The sequence below is a fragment of the Corvus cornix genome, chromosome 15 (assembly GCF_000738735.6).
Source record: "Corvus cornix cornix isolate S_Up_H32 chromosome 15, ASM73873v5, whole genome shotgun sequence".
NCBI classification, from domain to species: domain Eukaryota; kingdom Metazoa; phylum Chordata; class Aves; order Passeriformes; family Corvidae; genus Corvus; species Corvus cornix.
In genome coordinates, this window is record NC_046345.1 from 5709475 (window position 1) to 5732207 (window position 22733).

Genomic DNA, 22733 nt, shown 5'->3' on the forward strand with positions numbered 1-22733 from the left:
AGCTCCTGGGGTGAACTTGACCTGAACAGACCCATTTGTTTAGCTGCTGGAAACATCACTTGGTCTGTTCAGCCGGGAGGAGATGGACAGGAGACCTTATTGTGGTGTACAACTTTGGGGTTGTGAAGGGAAATGAAAGGGCAGGCACTGATCTCTGCTCTGTGGTGACCAGTGACAGAACCCCAGGGGATGGCCTAAAGCTGTGTCAGGGGAGTTCAGATTGGATATTAGGACAATGTTCTTTCCTAGAGGGTGGCTGGGCACTGGAACAGGCTGTCCAGAGAAGTGGTGACAACCGAGCCTGACAGAGTTCAAGAAGCATTTGTACAATGCTCTCAGGCATGTGCTGGGATTCCTGGGGCTGTGCTGTGCAGGGCCAGGAGCCGCACTTCAATATCGTTGTGTGTCCCTTCCAACTCAGAACATCCCATGATTCTGTGACTTCCCAAAGGCTCGGGCGGGTGGTTGGCAGGAGCCCTCCCGGCCCAGCCTCGGCCAGCGGCGCGGGGGCAGCGGGAGCGCGGCGCTGACTCAGGCGGGCGGCAGGCGGCGCCTTTAAATGTGCCGGGCCCGGCCGCTCCGCCTCAGGTACCGTCGCCGCCGCCGCCGCCGCTCTGCCTGCCCGCCTGCCGCCTCCCCCGCCGCGCACCGCGCCTGCGCCGCCCGGCGCGCCCGCTCCGCTCCGCACAGCTTTGTCCGGGCCCGGCCGAGCGAGCGGCGGCTCCCGCGGCGCGACCCCGGCTCCGCGACCCCGGCTCCGCGACCCCGGCCCCGCCAGCGCACACAGCCGGGGGCGCGGGCAGCCCTTAAGGTGGATCTCGGTTAAGGTGGAGCGCTGCCGTGAGGCGGATCGGGCGTTAAGGTGGATCGCGCTTAAGGTGGACTCTCGGCGAAGCCGCGCCTGCCGGCGGGGGGGCCGGGGTTCGGCATGGGGAGCCCCGCCTGAAGCGGGGCCCGAGGAGCCGCGCCGGCCCGGCCGGAGGAGGAGATGGGGGAGGCCCGCTACTGAGGAGCCAGCTTCGCCCCGGCCGCTGACAATGCCCGGCTCCCGGCCGCTCGGCAGGAAGAGGCAGCCCATGGACGAGGGCGAGGTGGGCAGCGCAGCCCGGCATGGAGCTGCCGGGGCCGGCGGGAGCGGGGCTGCTCTGGCTCCCGAACGCTCGGGGGGGGGCGGTGGCGGGGGTTGTCCCCGTCGTGTTTGGATTGGGAGAGGTTTAATTTTCTTTAAAGGCAGCTCCTTCATCACCGCCATCCTCCTCCTCCTCCTCCTCCTCGTCCCTTTGCAGCTCTGAAGCCGTCCCGGCCGCAGCCTCCCCGCCGGCCCCCGGGACCCCCCGGCGCAGCGCCATGGAGACGGTGGGAAAGTTTGAGTTCAGTAGGAAGGACCTGATCGGGCACGGAGCCTTCGCCGTCGTCTTCAAAGGCAGGCACAAAGAGGTGAGAATCCCTGCTTCCCCCCCCCCCCCCACCCCGGGCCGCTTCTGATTTTCATTTATTTATTTATTTCCTGGTTTGGGCCGAGCTGGGGGCAGCGCGCCCCGGTCACTGCATCCCCGCCGGTTGCGGCGGCTGTTGCCAGCCTGGGCATCGCCTCGGGCTCGGGGTGCTTATTGTTATTTATTATTGTTCTCCTTGGAGTTTCTTCGGGAGCAGGCGTGTGTCCCGGCAGGAGCCGGGCAGGTGGCTTCACCTTGGGGCTGGGAGGCCGTCAGCTGCCTGTGGGGTGCCCACAGATCCACCCAAAACCCGTCCTCACCTCCAAAACAAGGGAGAAAAAAATCCACACGCTGTCTATGAAAGGAGCTCTTTAGTTTGGTTGGGATTTTTTTTTTTTTGGTGTATGTCTGTGAAGTCTTCTCCACCTAATTTTTCCAGGAGGAGGAGAAATCTCTTACTGATAAATAAAAGGAAACCAATTCGGCAGTGGATTTTCCATCATTAGTGCTTGGGATAAGCCACGGCTCCCACAGTGCATTTATTTCTAGTGATTAAATAAGAGGATAATCATTGTATAAAGTAGTAACAAAAACCCAAACCTTGGGCTTTTCTCCTTGGCCTGACAGGCATAATTCAGGAAAGGGCAAGTCTGAACAAGTAAGGGGAAGGCATTAGGATGTGAAGTGAGAGGCCTTTACCGGTGCTGCAAGACACTTCTTTCAGTAGTATTTGTAATCTGTTAAGAGGCGGCTTATCCTAATGTGAATGAATAGTGAAATTTACATTTATTTTGTATTACATATGCACTGTTTCAGAAACCTGAGCTGGAAGTAGCTGTGAAATGTATTAACAAGAAGAACCTTGCAAAGTCACAAACTCTGCTGGGCAAGGAAATAAAAATTCTTAAGGTAAAGGCAGACTGACTCGTTTTCTTCAGTCTTTGTTCTATATGCCCTTTGTTGTTCCTATCTTATGGTGTTTTGTTTTTTTTTTTTACTTTTTCTAGGAATTGAAACATGAAAACATTGTTGCCTTGTATGACTTCCAGGTAATTACATTCAATTATCTCAAAGCATTCTAAATTTGGAAAAGGTTAAATGGAGTTTGTGAAATTTCAGTTTTTAACAAATGTTTGTATTCAGATGTGAACTCTGGGGGGAAAAAAGTCTTCTGATAAGTTAGGGAAAGATAAACAAACACAGCAGATCATGTGTTAGTTGTTGGCTGGACCACACAACTCATGTGCAGTTGGGAGTTGGGGTGGGTGTTTCTCTTCCAGGATGTTACACAGTGAAATGCTGGGTGGTGAATATGTCTATGCTGGAAGCTCTTAAGTTCTCAAAATGTTAGAAATAAAATGAATAGTAGTTATTTTTGGCGTGCCCACCTTTTTATTTTCTTTTTCTGGTCTGGATACCCTCCCTGAGAAAATTTCTTTTTCCTAGGCCGTGTAAAAATAGTGTGAGCATGACTTTGTAGCATATGATTGTCTTCAGCTCCAGAGGATTTTAATTTGCATTTTTCTGTTGTCCTTGTGGCCGTCACTAAGTGTTAAAAATTGCAGCAGACATTTTCAGATTACTGTGGTTTCCCACAGTTGCTTTTTCCTTCAAAGTCAGCGCTGAAGATCTAGAGGGACTTATGAAACGCAAATTATCCAACGAGTGTTTCTTTGGGGTTTTTTTTGCTTTGATTATTTAGTTAAATCCTGCTGGGTAACGGGGCAAGTTTTCTTTGCCATTCGTGATGCTTTTTAAAAAATAACGCCGCAGGATGCAAAGCCCAGGATGGAACGCCTGTGCTGGGGGATGAGGGGCTGTGGTCCAGCCCGTGCCACGCGCAGGGCGAGTGACCGCTGCGTGATCGCTGCGTGACCGCGGCGCGGCCGGACCCTCGGCTGGCCCTGGCGTGGCTTATCGGGAGTGTCCTGCCCTGTCGCTGATATCACGCATCCCGCAGGCCACCGTGTTTGTTGACATTTCCTCCTTCTCCCGTGGATTGGCTCCGGTGGCCTCCACGTCACCCCCGCAGTGAGTCCCAGCCCTGGTAGCGCGGTGCCTGTCAGCGGTGCCTGCTGGGTGCTGTAGTCTGCCGGTGTCACCCTGTGTTCCGCAGTCCCCTGCCCTGGCACACCCCTGGGTCCCTCCCTGCCGGACCAGGGGACTCTGGAGAGGTGCCTTGGAGAGTGTTTAATGCCTGGCGTTGTTTTGGCAAGAGGGGGATGTCAGGCCGCTCTGGCGGGGAGCAGGATTGCTGCTTGGGAATATCCTGTGGATAGCTGTGCATTGCTGCTGAGCCAGCCTTCAGTGCTGATCGGGCAAAGCAGTAGCTACCTTTGGGCTGATGAGTGTTGCAGAGTGATGGGAAAGCTTCCTATGGGCACAGGCCACTTGGGGCATTACATTTCATGGTTTGGTTTTTTTTTCATTCTCTGTACCTTCTAAATTTACTTAATAACTTTTCACTTGAGAGAGTGAGTGGCTGCTCCTGTGCTTTATAGTTTGCATTTGTATGAAGCATTTATGCTGCTGGGTTTACTTACTGAGATCTTTCAAAACTTGTGTTAGATTCCTCTCCCTGCTTCAAATTACTGCTGAGTAGGAAGCAACTCAAAGACATTTCTGCAAAAGGAGCAATTTCATCACTGTTACAATTACAGCAATATGTTTTTCTCTTTTTGTGATGAGCTTTATTAAATTCTGTGTTTAGCAGTTTGGTGAGATTTTAGCTAGAAGCTGTGTAAGATACTACAAAGCAGGAACCTGAGATGGTCCCGGGCTCAAGGCATGCCCCGGTTTATATTTAGTTACTAGCTTTGTCACAGAGTCCTTGTATAACCTGGGTAATTTGATTTCTCAGAGAAAATGAGGTTATTTAGGAGGCATTGGGTGTGGACTCTCCGCTGGTGTGAGGTGATCTGTCACCAGACAGTCTGATGTCTGAATGTTTGGCCTTGCTCTGTGTCTGCTTAGGAGTTGTGTGAGAGTAAATTATCTGCAAAGGTAAAAGTGCAGGTCTGTGGAAGGCTGGCTTCTGTCCACCTTTCCTTACTTTGTGGAAAAGACTACTACTTACTCACATTGCTGCCCTGATACCAGATCAGTAGCTTCATTCATAGCTGCATGTGTATTTATCTTCAAAAATACCGTATTTGCAGTTACTTGAACCCTTACTTGTGGGCTTTCTAAAACAGAAGATGTTTATTCTTGTATTACAGCATAGAGCAAAAGGAAAAAAATACTTCCTGTAAAACTTATTGTTGCCCTGTAGCTTTGTCTGTCATTGCATTTTGTGTCCTGCCTTCCTCTGCACTGCCTGTCAACAGTGACTCTAACTTTTACTCGTGTGCTTCTTACACACAAGGAAATGGTTACCAAAACCACAGTGGCTGTAAGCAAATGATTACCCCCAATGATGCTTTCATTTGCCTTTTCCTGGTTAAAAACTCATGTTAGCCAGACCTCTCACAACATGAGATTTTTGATGCAAGGCTAGATTTGCTCCAGACAAACACTTTTGCAGTATTGATGTTTAGTGCTGACAAGGAGCTCTCACCCTGGCACCCTTAATTTACCCTTCAAGTCCAGGAAAATTGCTGTGTTCCTTCTCATTTCACAGATCTTTGTGATATTGGTTCATAAATAATGACAAAATAAGAAGCTTCCTAGGAATAAATGATTCTAGTGAATGTTTGATGCATAAAAGTGCAGTGGCTGGACTTTTATAGATCCCCTTGCTGGAGTCCTAAGAACACCAAGGGTATGAGAATGGCTCACAAAATGAAATATGCATATGCCCATTATTATGTGCTCACATATTAATGAGAGGTGCTGTTAATAGTTTAGGAGCCTAATGCAAGAACCCCTGCTCAAAAAGAGGATAAATCTTACTGTATCACATTTCTAAAAGTGCTGTCTATTTAGTGTCTGTATGGAGTTGTGATGTGGGTTTTTCCTAGGCACAGGAGATGTTTGGCAGACAGTAAAAGCTGTATTCCACCATGTGTGGGCTGTATTAGTTGCTACTGAGCACTACCTGACCCCCTCAGCTGGCTTGCAGAGGGGCTGGAACTGGGGTCCCCAGTCTGCAGCAGTCGAGGGGAGTACAGCACTCCAGAGGGACTTCTAGGTACTCTGAAAACAGCCAAATGAGCTCTTGTTCCTTAAGGTGGAAATTAATAACAACAAATCATGGTTTCTGCCAAAGGAGGACTTGGTATGGAAATGAGGTTTCTTGGAAAACGGGTCTCCATGAGTCTGAGGATCAGCTCAGCTCTTCATGCTCATTGATAAGGAAAGCTTAGCACATGTGGTCTGGTGTAGGGGGCTTGCTTTGGTTTCCTTTGTGTCTCAGGACATTAAATCTGTGATCAGAGACCACTTGATTATGTGAGGAGATTCAGTGGTAGGAAGGGAACCCTTGAATTTGTCAGATCCTGGGAGCACTGTGTGCCAGAAAACTTCTTCCAGCACTAGGAAGAAGTTCCTACAAATGTAGCTAAGGTCTTTGGGCAGTGGGAGATTCTGGGTGTCTTTCCCTGCCTGTTCTGTGCCAGCTGCCCCAGGCTGAATAGATGTCAGCTGAAGATCTCATATGTGGCTGTGTTGGTGCTAGGGCAGAAAAATCTGTTAAATCTGGACTATCATGCTTTGAATATTAGAAGGCATTTTCCTGCATGAAATAGGAAGAAGGATTATTTTACTGACACGTTTTCCCTAGCTGTGTGCTGTGAGCTGAACTTACTTCTTAAAGCAGCCTGGCTATGATTTGATAGGCTTGAATGGATATCAGGTGGCTTTTGTGTTGGATTTTTTTCCCCCCAATTTCTGCATGGGTGGGATGGACTGGTTGCAGCAACACAGCTGTTAAGGTCACACAAGGCACTGTGCTGTGACGTTTCTGGCTCAGCCTATGTTACCTGAGGGTCTGCTTTCTACAGTTTGGTGACAAGTTGGCCTGTTATACTCACCAGTTTGGGATGAGCTGAGACAAAATGCTTAACTCAGTCATGTAGTACAGACTCACCAAAAATATTTCTGCAGTGATGACTGTATCACCTGGAGACAAAGAACACAGAGTCCTTGCAGTGCAGTTTTTCTTGCGCGTATGGATTAAGGCATGGGTGGCAGAACAAACACTTCTCAGCTTAGTGATCAGTCAGTCACCCTGGGCTGGTCTTGAGAGCCAGGTAATAACAGCCTTGTTGTGTTGCTGCTGTGTAGAAAGTCCTTGTGATCAATAGAGCCGTGGCTCCTGGGCTGTGATGTTGTGCTGTGCTGGCTGCACCATCACCCTTTATCTGACACAGAGCCCTTAGATGCTACTCTGCATCTTGTGTACGTGCCTCCCGCTGTCCCCCAGGACCCCTGGAGCTCCATGGACAGCAGTGTCCTTCCATGTGCCCTCCAGCACCGCTCACCTCTCCAGCACTGCACTGATGAGCGTGATGCTGGATGAATCAGTGCTGCTGCAGGGTCGCCTCATGCCTTGCCACCTCTCGTGCCACCTCATGCAGGATCTTCTGTTCCTCAGGCACTGCTGTTTACATGCCCTGTCTCGGGAGACAGGGCTCCACTGAGGCACTTGGAATGACTAAAGAGGCACTCTGTGTCTGGGAGATCGCTCTCCTGAGGTCAGGCTGCCTGCTTAAATTCTGTTTTAATTCCATCCCCAAGCGAAGCTGGCAGGTTGCCTGGTGAGTGGGTGTAAAGTGCAGCTCTCTGAACTGCCAAGCAATCCTCTTTCTGTTTGTGCTGCGGACAAGAATGGGATGTCTGCTATCCTGCTCCGTCAGCATCCTCACATCTGTTGAAGGGAATCACTCTTACTGAAGATTGGATCTGGCTTAATTTAGAGCTAGAAGGGGAAAGGATGAAAACCCAGCCACCCTCTGCCAGTAGTTTTGTAGGGTAATGCTTGAGAGTTTACTGGACCAGCATGGCCATAGTTGTGGAGAGTTGAAAGTTCTGTAGTGTCAAACTTTTATTTAATGCTGGCTTCCCCAGCCAAGTATCCCACTGTGCAGGTCACAGAAACATCCAGCAAATGTTGACCACTAAATATAGACCTCAGTCATGGGCTTTTTTTAGAGGGAGTTGTCTTGCTGCATTTCTGAAGTTCTGGTCACTGTTTTACTCATGCTGTGTGTATAGCACATACCTGTGTTCCTCTCACATGATTAAGGTGTCATGGAAGAGCCGGCGATGTGGTGGTTAATGGCCACCAAAGCTCCTGTGGAAGGCAGCATTACTCAGACTGTAATGACAGATTAAGGAATGTTTCCCAGGAGTAATTGGAAACTGGAAGGCTGTTGTGTTCGCAGTTTGATAGCAAAGCTCTGGTAGCTGCTGTTTGTGCTGCTGCTCTTGAAGCTGCACCAGTGTTTCCACCATGACAATTTCCACTGTGTAAATCTTTGTGATGACTGAACACATTTGGAGTGAGCAAAGCAAGGGAGGTGAAGATTTGGATGATGGATGGGAAGAGGTGTGTCCTAATCAGTGGCTGAGTGGGATTGAATTTGGTGGAAAACCACTGTTTGAATTTATTTAAAATACTTATAGGCTCAAACCAGAGCCTAATTAAAATATTTAATTTTGTGGCTGGATGGAAGTTGCCCCTGAACTGTGAAACTGCAATAAAGCTGTGTGTCTCAAAAGCTCATCTTAGTGCTCAAGCTTGTGTAGAGAATTGAGGGTACAGTTCACTTTTGTGTGTCTTTCCTTTTCCTCTGGCATAAAAGTCACCTGCCTTCCCACCTGTTGATACCAACTGAAAAGCTTTTCACAGCAGGCAGACTGGCAAGCAGAGGGTTGGTGCTGGTGCTAGGAATCCAAGCTGGATGGCTCTGGTTTGCTTTGACAAAACACCTGGAGAAGCTGGTCTTTGGAACGGGATGTGGGTCTTCCATGAGGCAAACTGCCTCCATCCCAGAAGTGAGATACAGTGGGAATGAGAAGCACAGGGGTGGTCAGCAGAGGTGTTGGTCTTTGCAAAGGCAAGGAGAGGTTTTTGGTTTGGCTTTGTTTTCAGGATAAGTATATATGGTTTTGCTTGATGTTTTTTGTTGGCTGGGTGGTGTTTTGGTTTTTTTTTCCTGCTGTTACTTACGGAATAGCAAATGGCAAACTTGGTGGAAAATGAACATGAATGATGTGGTCTTCCAAGGCAGAGTTTCTCAGGTGCAGACCTAAGCATTCTTTGCTTAAGAGAAAGCATCTTAATTGTCTTCAGATGTTACATTTCCTGTCTGAGAAATGTAATAACAAATGTTCACAGCAGAATCCAAGGACAAACCCTGCCCATAGATAGCTTTGGAACCTTGCTGTGATTAGTATATAGCAAAGAGGCACTTTAATTGTGCATTGTCTCCTGCTCTATAACGTGCAGACCTTTAATACTACCATAAACGTAGAGATGCTGTCAAAATGCAAAGTGAGGATCTCAGAGCTGCATTTGTTTACTAAGCAAGGTTGTTTCAAGGGGGGGCTGATAGAAATGAATCAAATTGTGCATCACTGGTTGCTTAGGGCAATAATGTTCAGTCTGGCTGCAGGAGCACCTGGCTTGTCTCCTAGCATCAGAATAACAGGAGGAATTAGGTCAGCTGAGCTGGCATAGTAGGGATCAACCAGACAGTGTGGTTCTGGTGGGGGGAATGAAAGATGCATAATTTTAAGTCATTAGAGATCCCATTTAGCAAAGCATCTTACACATCTTCGGGAAGGGGGAGCCTCCCAGCCAGCTCTGTGTGGGTGGGAGGCATTGGTGGCCTGGGGTGTGAGAGCTGCTGGTGTGATGGGGACCCCAGGGACCACAGGGAGTGGTGCCAGGCAGGGCTGGGAGGCAGCCCAGGGGCTGTCAGGTGGGCTCTGCATGTCCCCGTGGGTGCTGTGTCACCTCATGTCCCTGTGGGTGCTGTGTCACCTCACCTGCATGCACCCCAGCCATCGGGAGACTCTCTTCATTTGCATTCGATGCTCTTTTCATTTGGTTGGCAATTGTAGCCAGCATACTAAATATGTTAAAAAGGGCTCATTTCTCTGTTGTTTAAATACTGCAGATTCGAGCTCATGTTTCTCTGGCTTCCAGTTACTGGATTTTTTCCCTTCTTAAATTAAGACTGTTTTTAGTTGAAAGAAAACTCATGCTTTTTTTTCTTTATACTCCTTGTTTCCACACCTTTGTGGTAGCAAGTGTGTTTGTTTTCTTAAATCTGGTGAATGAAGTATGAAATAAATAGATGGAAAAGAAGACTTGCAAAGGCCAGTCACTCAGGCAGCTGCCATAGAAAACCCCGGGGAGGTTGGACCTCTAATTTTCAGAGTTGCTTAAAAAAAAGAAAAAGCCACAAAAAACCCCAAACCAAAACAACTCTTGCAGAGTATCAGATTTTGTTTGGTATATACCATTAAAAAACAAGCAATTCCCAACTTTATCGGTGGGAGTACATTAATCGAACTAAAATCAAGCCTCAGGACTTAGTCACTTTGCTTGTATTTGCACATACCTCAATAAATTAATGTGTCTCAATGAGTGTGATTAAAACTGAAATATCCACCTCAACCCACAGCCTCCCCCCACTACCCCTGCTCATTGGGCAGGCTCATAAAATGCAGCTTTTATGTATTCCAGTACATGTGACTGAGCTTAAGGTAATGGGGAATTCAACCTTAAATGTTCAGTTTATAGTATGGCTGTGATACAGGAAGGAGATGAGGAATAAATACAAAAAAGCAGATCTGATCTTGATTATTTTTATCATTGTTGTTAGAATTCTGAAGTTTCCTCTCTTGATAGCATTAACGTAATGCATTGCCATTTGCACAGGAGCTTGCTTTTGTTTGAAAAAGCTTCTAGATATTAATCTGCCTGTTGGCAAAGGGGTAACTACTTCCTTCCACCCCATGTCAGAAAGCCCAAACTCTTCAGGATTCTGCTGCTCTTTTATCTTCTACATTCTCTTATCCTTGCTGCAGCTGCTGCAGACAGATGTGGCCTGCATTCTGTGGTCTTGGGGCAGTGGTGTCTCCCCAGGAGCTGGCTGGGGGGGCCCAGATGCTGTAGGGAGGTGCAGTGTTACCCCCAGAGCAACGTGACTGCTGTAAGAAGGGATTGCTTCTCAGTGTTCCAGCAGCACAAGTCTTAATTTGCTCTGATGTGCATGTTTTTGGTCTTGCCTCAAAGCTCTGTGACCTGTGAAACCCAGCACTTTGTTTCTGTACCCCATTAGGACATGAATCCCATACTTTGGTTTCTGTGGTTAGGCTCGGTGGCGGCTCCAGCTGTGACCTGCTGTAGTGTGCTGCTCTGCAGAGGCCCCATCTGCCTGTGAAGGAGAGTCAGGTTTTTTCTGTCTGAGCTCTCTGCAAGTGCTGTAGCCATCAGTCATCCAGCAAGTGCATTGGGTCTCAGGGCTTTGGTCGAGGCCAGCAGTGCGCTTTGTGAAGCCCAGCAGCAGGGCTGTGACCAGCACCACCACTGCCCCTGCCTGGGGGGATGGCTGGGGCTGGGCTGAAGGAACCTGCTGGAAGCTCATGTCCAGTGGAAGGGATGGTGAAGTTTCTTCAGATCATTGGAAGGCTGAGCTGCCTCACCAGCCGTGCTCCTGTCTGGCTGTGGTGGTATGAGCTGCCTGGCAAAGAGCAGCTCCATGGACATGACGTTGTCCTGTTTATTTTCAAATGTCATGGAGGCAGACTTTAGAACTGTTGCCAGGGGGATGGGAAATACTCTCCCTCCCTTCCTGAAGCCTGTGTGGTACCAGGGAATGGTTTTCCTGCTGTTTTTAATCTGCCCTGAAGTACAACCTGTCCTGAAACAACTCATCCGTTTTACAACGGAGAGTACGGTAGTGCCTGGAATGGGGCGATGCTGACCCTTGGCATCACTGTTCTTCCAGTTCTACAAAAATCTGCCTGCTGCATGGCCACCCATAAACCATTTTTGTGCTGCAGGGCCTCCTGCTTGCTCCACATCCTAGAGCAAGCTGGCAGGTCAGAAGGAAGCAGAAAGCAGTCAAGGGCCAATGCAGAAGTTTGTGGGCCTCGCCAGGTCTTGTTTCTGATACTTACTCCATGGGATCTACATTAAGAAATTAGAAGCCCTCATTATTTTGGAAAGTCACAGATGTGCTGACTGTGGAAATAATGCTTTCCAGTCAGTAGCAGCAGGTTTTACCATTCTTCATCTGAGTTAATTGTTGTTTCCTAAATTGGAAGCCTGCTCAAAATGTTCTTGAGTTCCTTATTGAGGAGGTTCAGGAGGAGTGAGGAGGATAACGAGGGCCAGAGAACAGAAACACAGGAGGCTCTGAGACCTGTTTTTCTTTTCACTTGGGGTCAAAAGGCATGTGAATATCTTCTAGCTATTTGCTTTAGATTGGTTTTCCAAAGGGTGATCACTGATAGGTTTTCCCACACTTCTGATTGATGTTGCTATTGTCCCTTATCTTGCTTCCGTTCCAATAGTTGCATCAGAAGATAATTCTTGCACAGCATGACAGTTTTCCTTTCCCTCTTCAGAGCCTGCTCAAGCCAAGGTGTGGCCCACAGTGAAACAGTACTAAGAGATTTTACTTTTTAGAAAGCTTTTTCCCCTCTCCTGAGAACGGCAGGTTTTTTCCAAACCCAGTTGGCTTGGGAGCCCCTGCCTGAGCTAGGGACCTTCCAGGTGCCATTGGCCTAAGAACTGGCTTCTGTAAAGCAAAGTTGTGTTTGTTATGGACTGTGTTCATGACTCCAGTGCCACTGTCAGAAAGCAGTGACTGGAGACCATAGGTCAGAAGGGCATTGGCTCCATGAGATCCTGCTGGTAAAACAGGAAGATGTGGTGTGCAGTGGTTCTGCTGCAGTGAGTGGGGGAAGTAGCAAAGAAAAAAGGAATGGAAAAGCTTAGCTTTCAGTTGGTGTTGAGTTATCTTCCACTGTCAGACCCTCAGCTTTATGTTATGTTTCTGTTGTGTTGATGCAGTTGGTTAAGTCCTGGCCCTGCTTGGAGAGATCCATGTGCAGCAAATTATCTTTGCTTGGCAGCATCTCTGGGTGCTGTTGGAGAGGTAGTGTTGAGCAGCTCGTGGGAGATATCTCCTGAGAGGCACAAACCAGGAACCTCTGCCATCACAGGGATGGCAGCAAACATCCAGGAGAGTAATAGAAGTAGTTTTGAGACCTGAGTGCATATGGTTCCTCTACGGTAGGCAACAGGAGCCTTGTCAGGCCCACAGTGCTCAGCACATGGGAGTAACCCTGGAGCTACCGTCATCTTCAGTGTTCCTCCTGCATCCCCCAGTTGCCCTAGAAAAGAGGCCTTGTGTGAGGTGGAAGTCATTCTTTGCTGGTTTTACCCCAGAGTCCCACACAGATTGGTGAGAACACTGCACTGCTGAGAGAATCTGGGGAGTGTTGTGTAATCACATTTCCAGTTTTTTCCGTTCTTGAGCACCTTTTTAAACTTGGTGGCAGGCTGAGTGCAGGGGTAGAGTGCAGAGGAGGATTTTTCTAAGGAAAATTCCTCTCTGAGACTTTTTAAGCTGTGGTAGGAGGATGACTAACTGTGGGTACACCCAGACATTTCCCTTTGGACACACCTAAACACACTCTTTCCAAGAAGAGGATCATGCCACCTTCCAGTATGGGTGGAGAGAAAATTTAAAGGGGGACAGGACTGTTGGGTGTTAATGTCCATAATGCCATGTCTCCTGGTGTCACAGTGAGGAATTTTAACAGAGAAGAGTCTTGGGGTGATTTATGGTGTATTGCCAAATGAGGTTTCTTCATTTCTTTGTCCTCCATCAGCAGATGTGTGTTATTTGTAGACAGCAGTGGCTGTTGCCTGTTTTTACACTCAATTAAATTGTAACTTCATCACTGGGGCCTCTGCTGCAAGAACAAGTCAGGCAATGATCCAGACTGATTAATTATCAGCGTAATGCCTTTGGCAGGGGCGTTTTGCTGCTATTGTGGGGCATGGTCAGGGTACTGCTGCCCTTTGTGATGACAGGAAAAGTTAGGGGGTTGTGTCTGTTGCTGTTCCCTTCATTGAGTTTGTTTAATGACAGGATTAGGCTTGGCTGCATGGACTGGCACGTGTGAATAAGAGGTCCAAAGGAAATTATTGGTAGCACTTCTTGAACATAATCCTCTGCAGAAATACAGCAAACTGTAATACTTTTCTGGATGTGAAAATGAGTGGGTTGGGCATTTTGCTCTGGTTTTCAGAGAAACTGGTAGCTTGCAAAATTTGGCTTGCAGTATTTTTTTCCTTGTTTTGTTAATGAACAAATCATAGTGGAAGGATAAAAATGGACAAGAAGTAGTTTCTGCTGCTGAATCAGCTTGGAGAAGTCCACCAGCCTGTTTGAGAAACCAGAAGTGTCTTTAGACAGCTGAATCTATTTTAACCACAGTAAGCTCTACTGGCTTTTTCCAAACGAGAGCTTGTTTCTGGGACCCTTCTTGAAATAAATGTTTTGTTTTGTTGGAAAAATTTTACAAATCTTTCTCGTAAGTGGGTTTTGAAATGCTGAAACTGCAAACGTGTAAGTTTGTTCTCCTGGCTACAGGCATCCGTGGTCTGAAAATACCCTTGCTAGATGTTCCTCTGCTGCTGTGGGTGCAGTAGGGTGGTGAGGCTGAATTTTCAGAGGGTGCTGTTGCCAGTGATGGCTGGGGGAGCCAGACTTCTCTCCTAGAAGCCTTTCAGGCATTGCCCTCTTATCACACCAACACAGAGTGGAGAGAGAAAATCACCAACCACCAAGGTCATGTTGTTGTTGGGAAAGTCAAGCAGAGCATCTCCCTTGCCTGTGCAGGTCCTTGTTTAACCTTGGTCACTGCACACACTGGCTGCCAAAAATCAATGAGTTCCTCAATGATGTTTGTTTGCAGAGTCTTTAAATAATGTAGAGTGGAAAACCAACCAAACTGCACAGTGTACATTAGCTGTTGGCTAATAAATTATTACAAATATCTGCTGGACTTGGTTTGTGTAAGCTCTGGTTCCTCTTCGTTTTCTCTGTATGTAAAAATACACTGAGTTTCCCCAAACCCTGCTGGCACTATACATATTAAAGTGCAGAGTTACTGAGCTGCAATGATCACAGCACGTTTAGCCAAGAAGTGTCCATGAAAACTGCTTCTGTGGCAGTGATCAACTTGGTCTGGGCTGCAAAAACCACTTCAGACACTTCCTGTGTGCCCAGCAGTTGCCCTGTGATGGGTTCCCTGAGCAGCTGCACTGCACTTCTGGTGTATCTTGTATCTTCTGGTACATCTGGGGCTGGAGTTGCTGCAGAAGTGAAAGTCCTGGGTGTCTTTTATCAACCTTGGCTTTTTGCTGTTCCTCCTTAGGACAGCAGGAGCTGGTGGGCTTTGAATGCTCCTGAGAATCCTCCCTTAGTGCTTTGTCATGTGCAAAGCTTGTGATGATGCTTGGGGTTTTCTTCTTGCACTGCTTCCCTGGGCTGGTGCTTTTAACCACAGACTGGTTTCCCACTTCATCCCAAGTGTGTATGAAATTGATTGACTTAATGCGTGCTGCTTTCAAATGCAGAGGCTGAAAAACAAAGCCTGTTTAAAGAAGTGTTTGTCATGCAAGGAAGTGCAAGAAACACTTTCTTGAAATATCATAGAAAATTTCTTTTTGAACAAACAAGGGGACTTCAAAAGGCTCAGCTGGACTTGGCAGTGAGAACAGCTGTAAGAATCGAGGGTGGCCTCGGGCTCTGGTGGACACTGGAGCCCTCCAGGGAGGGTGGCCACTTCCCCTGCAGCTGTGGCTGAGTCTCTCAAGTCACAGGTAATTCAGCTTCCTCCTCTCTTCCTCCAACCAGTCTTCAGCAAACATCTGGAAACCCAGATTTCACATCGTGAGGTTAAAAGAGAGTGGAAGAGAAAGCAAGCGAGAGGTGCTGAGGACTCCAGGCATTGACAAAGGCAGGGAATTTGGTACAGGCTTGATGGGAAGCAGAGTCCTGTGGGCAGACCAGGGTGAAAGGGCAGGGAGCAGACAGTGCAGACTGCTTGGAAACTTTACAGCTGGTAGGGTGGATGCTGGGGGTTTTGAAATGGTTTGGGTCAGAAGAGGAATCAGGTGCTCAGGTATCTACACAGCCTGTGAGTAAAGTGATGCTGCCCTGGAGCCCTGGAAATGGAATCTCTTGCTCTGCCTCTGCTTTCAGGACTTCTCCACTCACCCAGGCAGTTGCTTCATGTGAGTGTCCCCAGCTGGGCCTTTGAGTTTAGGAGTGACTTCTAGCTTACAGGTTTTATGTAGTAGGTCTGCTTCTGGCTGACTTCTGTTTCAACAACAGGATTTAGTCCTTTGGCCTCCTGGGCCTACCCAGGGTTGAAATATTTGGCTGTTTTCCTGTCTGTTCTCTGGCACTGGTTTGGTGGCTCTGCTAGACATGTGCCAGGCAGCCAGTGGTGTCACCACGTGCTGCACAGCCGCCAAGGTTCCTACTGTGGCTCTGTGGTGCTGTATTTTTGTGGGACACATCTCTGCACTATCCTGTGGCTTGTACCGTGGATATATGCACGTTTCCCAAGGGCTGGGGAAGAGGGTCAGCTAAGGCAGGAGGTGAACTCCCAAGATGGTAAGAGCATCACAGTGTAGCACCTGTAGTGAACTTAGGAAGATGAGCATTTGGCCTGGACTTTGCTGGTGTTGACCCCTGTTAGAATCCAGAAAGCTTTAGCCACCTGATAATGGCACTGTTAAGGCATGTAGAAAACTTGGTTGGCAAGTGTTATGTTTTTTGTCTGAGATCTTTCCTTTTTGCCCTCCAATGGAAGGTGAGTCTCTTGGGCACTTTTCAGCTGCGGGGTTGAATTGCAAGTCCTGAAGTTGTGCTGCTCTTATCTTTCTGTTCAGCCTAGTGCTGCTCATGTGGGCACTGCTATAAAGGGCCAAGTTAAATGTGGAAATGATTAAGGCTCTAAGATAGCAGTGTGGCAGCATCTGTGTTGCGTGCCACTGTTAATCCCTGGAGCCCAAGAGGACATGGAGACCCAAGGCACAATACAGGAGATCAGCTTGGTTAAACAGATGCACACTCACAAACCAATAACATGCTTAAATACCTGGCATTTTCAAAGTAAGCAGTCTTCCAGGAATTAACCTAATAATGTTTTTACCCTTTCTTCAGTCTGACTCATAGAAGAGAACAGATGATCTGTTTAAAAGGTAATACAGCAATTAAATGTCTGAAATATTTCAGTGCATAAATCCCTTATTTTTCCATTTTCTATTTCCCCAGGAACTGGCAAACTCTGTCTACTTGGTTATGGAGGTGAGTGTGTCTTTTTCTTTCTTTCTTTTTTTTTTTACCTCCTTTCCCTCCCTCTTTATCTTTTTAAATTTTTTTCAACTTGTTTTAAGCAGATGAGCGTGTTTCACAAGTGGTGCCTTCTGCTGGCAGTCTCACCTGTGAGGCTTTACTAATCTAATCTGCAGCTCTGGCCTTGGAGAGTGTGGGTGCAGAGAGCAGCCAGGGGATTTTCCATCTTGCTGCTCTCAGAAGGTTGTGCAGGCACAGGCTTAAGCAGTCGGACACTGAACCTCAGGCGTCAAAGGGGTGCCAGGGGGGGAGTGTGTGTTACAGACATACACCAGAGAGAATGTTCTGGACACAGCTTACCTGCAAAGCCTCTGAATGTTTCACTTCCTCTGCAGTTTTCACTCTGAGGTCTTGTTGACTTTTCTTAATGATGTGGAACATTGATGTGAGGAGTTTCAGTTTTCAGCTGTGTCCACTCCCAGGCTTTTCTCAGCCAGCTTTCTGAGGTCTCCAGTGGTGACCCCTCTGCTTTGTTCTGGTTTTACCTTTCTCTCTGATGTGCTTGAACATGGTTGTGCACAAAAGCTGCTTAATGCTGGTGTATCATCGTGCAACATGACAGTTAGGAGAAATAGGACAGGAGAGAAACCCACAGGAATGGAGTTTTCCCTGCTAACTTTTGAATATGTATTTTGACGTGTGATAATTTATGTTTAAATACTGTGATAAGCCTGCCATCCTACTGAGGTTTACTGGTTCTCTTTTTAATCTTTGATTTGCCCTGTATTAACTGAGCTTTCTGTTGTGTTTGCAGTACTGTAATGGCGGTGACCTTGCAGACTATCTTCACAGTAAGTACAACAGCATGGAGAATATCCTCTGTGAGGTTCACCCTCTGTAATCATTGGAAAACTGAGAATCCATGACAATAAAAGCTGGTCTTGTAGTCCTTTCTATGTAGGTCAGTAGTGACTGTTGTCAGTAGTTACATATTTTAGTTACAATGGCCTTATAGGTTAAACATATTTCAACACTGCTAGGGACATGGTTTGTCTTTTTTTGGTCACTGGCAAAAAGCTATTTATACTGAAGCCTTGCAGTTCTGTAGTGTTGGATTAAAATAAGATCCCAAGAGTATATTCTCCAAGTTTACCCCTAAGGTGTTCCCACATCTAGGGCAGAACATATTTCCTATTTCAGCACATTGAGGATGGCTGTGGTGTAGTCAGCAGTGCTGGGAGGGTGTCAAAACCCACTAACTTTAGGGTCTTCTGGAGGATATAGCACAGGTATCTGGGACTGTGGTGCCCTGAAGAACCTTTTGGTGAGACTCAGGGGTGTCTTTGCCTTCAAGGCAAATGAAATATGCTTTGCAGGTCATCCAGCTGTATTGCTAGGACTCAGGCAGTCCCCCAGGGTGTCTTCCAGTGCAGCACAGGACCTTGGCCTTTGTGAAAATCACCTTGCACCTCAGTACCTAGAACAGGTAGGGGGATAACATGTTTAACAGTATACTTAGCTGCACTCAGACACAGCCCTTATTTTTAATTTTTTTTTCCCCCTGACTGAATTTTGTCCCTTCAAGTAGTTTTCTGGTTGTTTTGCATGTTAACTAGAAGATTACTAAATGTGAAGAGACAATTTTAATCTTACTTCATGTGTGGCTCTGGGTCATGGTTAAACAAAGTTTGTTCAAATTAAAAGCTAGTCAGCTGAATAATACTTCAGGCTCCTTATTGAGGTATGTGATGCCTAGAAATGGCAAAAATTGAGGGATTAAAAGATAAATTTACATTTGCCCTACAGCTAGTGTTGGTGTCCCTAGAATGATAATTTGGGGCTTGATGCTACCATGTCACACTCTTCCTACAGGGTAATGAATTATATTTGTGGACTTTAATTTTCAGAAAGGGTTTAGTACTTGAAGGAAAAAGAAAGAATATTCTGCCTTTCATGTGTTCTGTTTGTTTAAAGTGTGGGTGAGATAGAAGTGACAGGCATTTGTTTTTTAAAATCCAGGTTAATGTGCTTTGTCTTAGATAAGTGTTTTGCTTATGCTGTGCTCTAAAAGGAGCATCTTTGGTGCTGGCAGAATGCTCTTATGAACACCAGGGGAGGGTGGTTTTGTATTTGGTACCTTCTTTTTTTTTTTTTTAATGTGAATGCAAATTTTATAAATTAAATGCTTTTAAAAAATAGTGAAACTTCGGTTTTACCAGTGCATGGGCTTTGAAAGCTACACTTTTTTTAGCTTTCATGCACATGAAGTGAGCCTTGATCTTAAAGCAGTGGGCTGTGCACTTTCATTGGCAAGGCTGTGTGTCTAATTAAGAAATTATAGAAACAAATGACATAAACAAGGATTTATAGAAAATATTTTGGTCTGTACTACTACTTCTGTGTGTACATTGTTGTCTTTTTCCTTCTGCATCTGCCCCCCCCCCCCAAAAAAAAAAACCTAAAACACACCTCAAGTAAAAAAATTGAAGCATGCAATTAGTTAGGCTGTTAATACAGCTCACTTCCTGGTTTATCACTTGGAATTACTCAGGAAGTTGGTGGCTAGTTTGAGAAAGTGATGATGAGTTGAATTTTCCAAATAAAATTCAGTTTTACCCCAGTTTTGTTTGTTTGAGTGTTACCTGGTGCAAGACTTGATCTTCTTTGCCTGAGTTCATTTAAGAAAGTTAACCTTTTGCTCTGTTTTTACCAATAAAATATTTTGGTTTGGCAACTGTAAAGATTATTGTGACTGGGAAGTTGGTGCTTAGTTTTATTTTAACTCTAAACACTTGTGTGCTGGTTGCCAGTGAAGAGAAACTAGCAGGCACTGATTTCTGGAGGGAGGAGTCAGTAAGGGACTACAGCAAGAAGGTTTAGTTACTCCCATCACTGCCAGAGATCAGGGTCTTCCAGATCCCAAAGCCTAAATAAGAGTGTCAGCTTTCTGCATCCCACCACATGCTCCTCTTCCAGCTTCTGCAAGTGTCCAGGGTGCTTTTGACAGGAATGATTTTTCTCTGAAAACTCATCTTGGAAAGTTTTGATTTCTTCAGTATTTGACTGGTACTCAGGAGGCTTATCTCTGTTGAGCAGTTATTGTGCTGCTTCAGTTATTTTGATAATTGTGTGATGGTGTTTAATTGCAACATCTTTCCCACTGACTCCTTGGACCTTTGTGCTGGTAGTTCCTGTAACACTTAAGCAAGCAGCGCATGCAAATCCCCTGGTTCTCACTGAATGAGTTGCTTGTAAGCTTCCAGATCCATTCTGCCCTCTAATTACAAGCATTAGGCAATATGGTAATTCCATGTTGAATCCAAAGGCACTCTTAATTCTCCTTGTCTTCATGACTGGAGGACGTGCATAGGTGCACGTTGCAGTGCACTGTGTGTTTGGCTGGGTTATGGTGTTGGGCAGCCCCATGCCTGTGATACAGCCCAAAGCTGTGTGTGTTTGGCTGGGTTATGGTGCTGGGCAGCCCCATGCCTGTGATACAGCCCAAAGCTGTGTGTGTTCTGCTCAGCACAGCTGCTGTGGTGGTGTTGTCCTTTAGTGGTATAATGCAATTTCCCTTCTGGGAGATCTCTGGATGTTGCTTTCACTGGAGGCCATCGTGTATTGAGCTGAGAGTGGCAGATCTCTGCTCTGCGTGGTAGAGCTGTGGGAAGTGTTACAGAAGTGACTGGCCTCTGTACAGGAATAACTGGAATTCTGTGTCCTTGGGTACTCAGAAGGTCAGAGCAGGCAGGTCTGAAATTCCCTCTTAAATTCTGTGAGTTGTCATTGGCTCAGGCTGTTATGGACACTTTTTAAGAGCATATTTGTGACCTTTCTTAAAGCTGTTGCTTTCGTATCATAACAGGGCATTTCTTGGTTTGACCATGACACATGCAGGGAGCTTGGATCTTTCTAGTCTATCCCAAGTGGTGCAGGGACCCTGTTGCAAACCAAGGGTGTGAAGCATTGCTCTGTAGCTTTTCTCCCTCTACAGCCAGGTAATTAAGGTCTAGTCCTATCACAGATGTATCTGCATTAAGTCTTCTGACTTGTACAGAAGATTCCCAGGAGTGTCACTGACCATGCTCTGCATGGGTAGCAGTGGGGTAGGTACAAGCCAGGCCCCAAACAAGTCAGCTTGGTCTCAGACTTCAGTGTGACTTGGATTGGGCCCATGTTAGAGATACTTGTGACACCTGTGGGTAAGAGGAGATGTTCTTTTTCCTAAATAACTTTTCCAAAATGGTGTTGTAATATAACGTCAGTGGGTGTACTCCAGTACATCTACTCTTGGATCAGCTGACAAGGGCTGTTTACTGCAGTTTACCTGGCAGCCTCCTGCAGGTTGAACTTCTCAGAACAAGCTGACCAGGGCACTTCTTAGGTGCTTCATCCTTTTTCTCTGCCTTAAGAGCTCACAGCATGTGGGCCCCACACTGACCCAGAGCAAATATTTGCTCTGATCTACTGACCTGAGCAGCCCAAGGCAGTAAGCAGAGTGCCTCATCACTGAAGTGGAGCCCATGAAAATAAACACAGGGATATTATTGCTTCTCAGTAATGGCAAAGTAGGGCTTGTGAAACAGCATCCTCTGCAAGAATGTGTTGCTCACCACAGACATCCACAGGGATGCCCAGAATTTAATGCAGGTTTAGTATTTTGCCAGCAGTTTTCTGGTGAAGATGAGAATATCCTCTTTTGACAGGGACTAGACTTACAAGATCCCTGTTTGGGATGCAGCAAGGGAGGAGCATTGTTTTGTTCTCCACTTGTTTGGGTTTTCTTTGGGTTTTTTGATGGCCCCTAAATTCTGGATCTTCTCCTTCCTCTGCTGTTGGTAGCTGGTCTGGGAGAACTTTTGCAGACCAATGTCCTGAAGTCATTGAAAATGTCAGTTATATTTATGTTCCTGTCCTTCAGTTGCAGATTGCTGCTGTCACACAGCAGACTGATGGGCTGAGTGTGAGAGATAAGGAGTTTTGTTTTCCAGTGTTACAGCCTGCTTGTTAATGGAGGGAGGTAAAAGGGTATTGCCCCTACCCTCCCCAAGGAACTGACTACCCCTTCTCTGTTCCTGAGGGCAGAACCTCAGTTTCCCTGTCCTGCCTTCCTACCTGGATTTGTGAGATTTAATGCTTCCAGAGGATCCAGCAGACTTCTCTGTCTGATTTTGCTGCACTGCAGCATGGTAGCTCCACTCTGCTACTGCAGTTGCCCTGGGCAAATATGTCTGCAGGCCCAAGACACCAGTTCAGATTCTCTGTGCCAGGAAAACAGTTCTTCTGCAGGGCTGAGAACTTTGTACAGACTCCTGTGAAGTAGAAAAGCTTAAAGTCTGCAGAAACAGGTAGTTTAGAAGCCCTATTTTCTATGGATGAATGGATTTTTCTGATCTTGGTAGCAATGTTGTTGTTTTCAATATTATAAAGAGTTAGAATTCACATTAGGGAGGCTCAGCTGGTTTGCTGAGGGCTGATGGCTAGTGCTGTGTTAGCCTTATAGCCACCAAATTATCTAAAGGAGAGGGTAATGCCTTAGAGCCATGGCATGCTCTTGGGACTGCAGGTCAGGACAAGGGCTCTCCACAGTTCCTCTGCTAGAGGCAGAGTGTGTTTAGCCAGGAGCTGGTAATTGCCTTCTGCCTTAATAATAAGAATTACCGAGTTTCAAGTCTTGCTTCATGTTTGAGGGAGGGTGATCAGCCTGTCCTTTCCTGGGCCTGAGCTGAATTGGGGAAACAAAACCTTTTGAATTTCTGCTGTTTTGTTTAAAGGTGGTGTTTTAACCATTCCTGAATAGATTTCCTTGAGTATAAATTGCAGAAATACTGCAGAGCCCTTTTGTTGGAGAGAATATTGAGCACAGCTAAGAGATGCTGGACTTTTAATAGACAGAAAATGGTATGGGACCGAGTACATTGAGATATTTCAGCAGGAGGTTGGGGAAAGCTTTGTTAAAGATGAGGCAGTGCTTTCTTCAGAAGATGCAAGTCCATTTTGAAGACTTGCATCTGAG

General features: G+C 46.6%; 1 protein-coding gene across 4 annotated transcripts in view; it reads left to right on the plus strand.

Annotated features, from left to right (window-relative positions):
* ULK1 (unc-51 like autophagy activating kinase 1) overlaps positions 1 to 22733 on the plus strand; it is a 78077-nt gene that overhangs the window by 450 nt on the left and 54894 nt on the right. For 2 of the 4 annotated variants that reach the window (XM_039560891.1, XM_039560893.1), the window contains exons 1-6: positions 737 to 1091; positions 1231 to 1437; positions 2253 to 2345; positions 2444 to 2485; positions 16697 to 16729; positions 17532 to 17568. In XM_039560891.1, the coding sequence (XP_039416825.1) occupies positions 1038 to 1091; positions 1231 to 1437; positions 2253 to 2345; positions 2444 to 2485; positions 16697 to 16729; positions 17532 to 17568 (466 nt within the window). In that variant the 5' untranslated portion in view covers positions 737 to 1037. Of the gene's footprint in view, positions 1 to 736; positions 1092 to 1230; positions 1438 to 2252; positions 2346 to 2443; positions 2486 to 16696; positions 16730 to 17531; positions 17569 to 22733 lie in introns of those variants that run through there. The other 2 variants (XM_039560894.1, XM_039560892.1) reach the window with 2 other exon arrangements.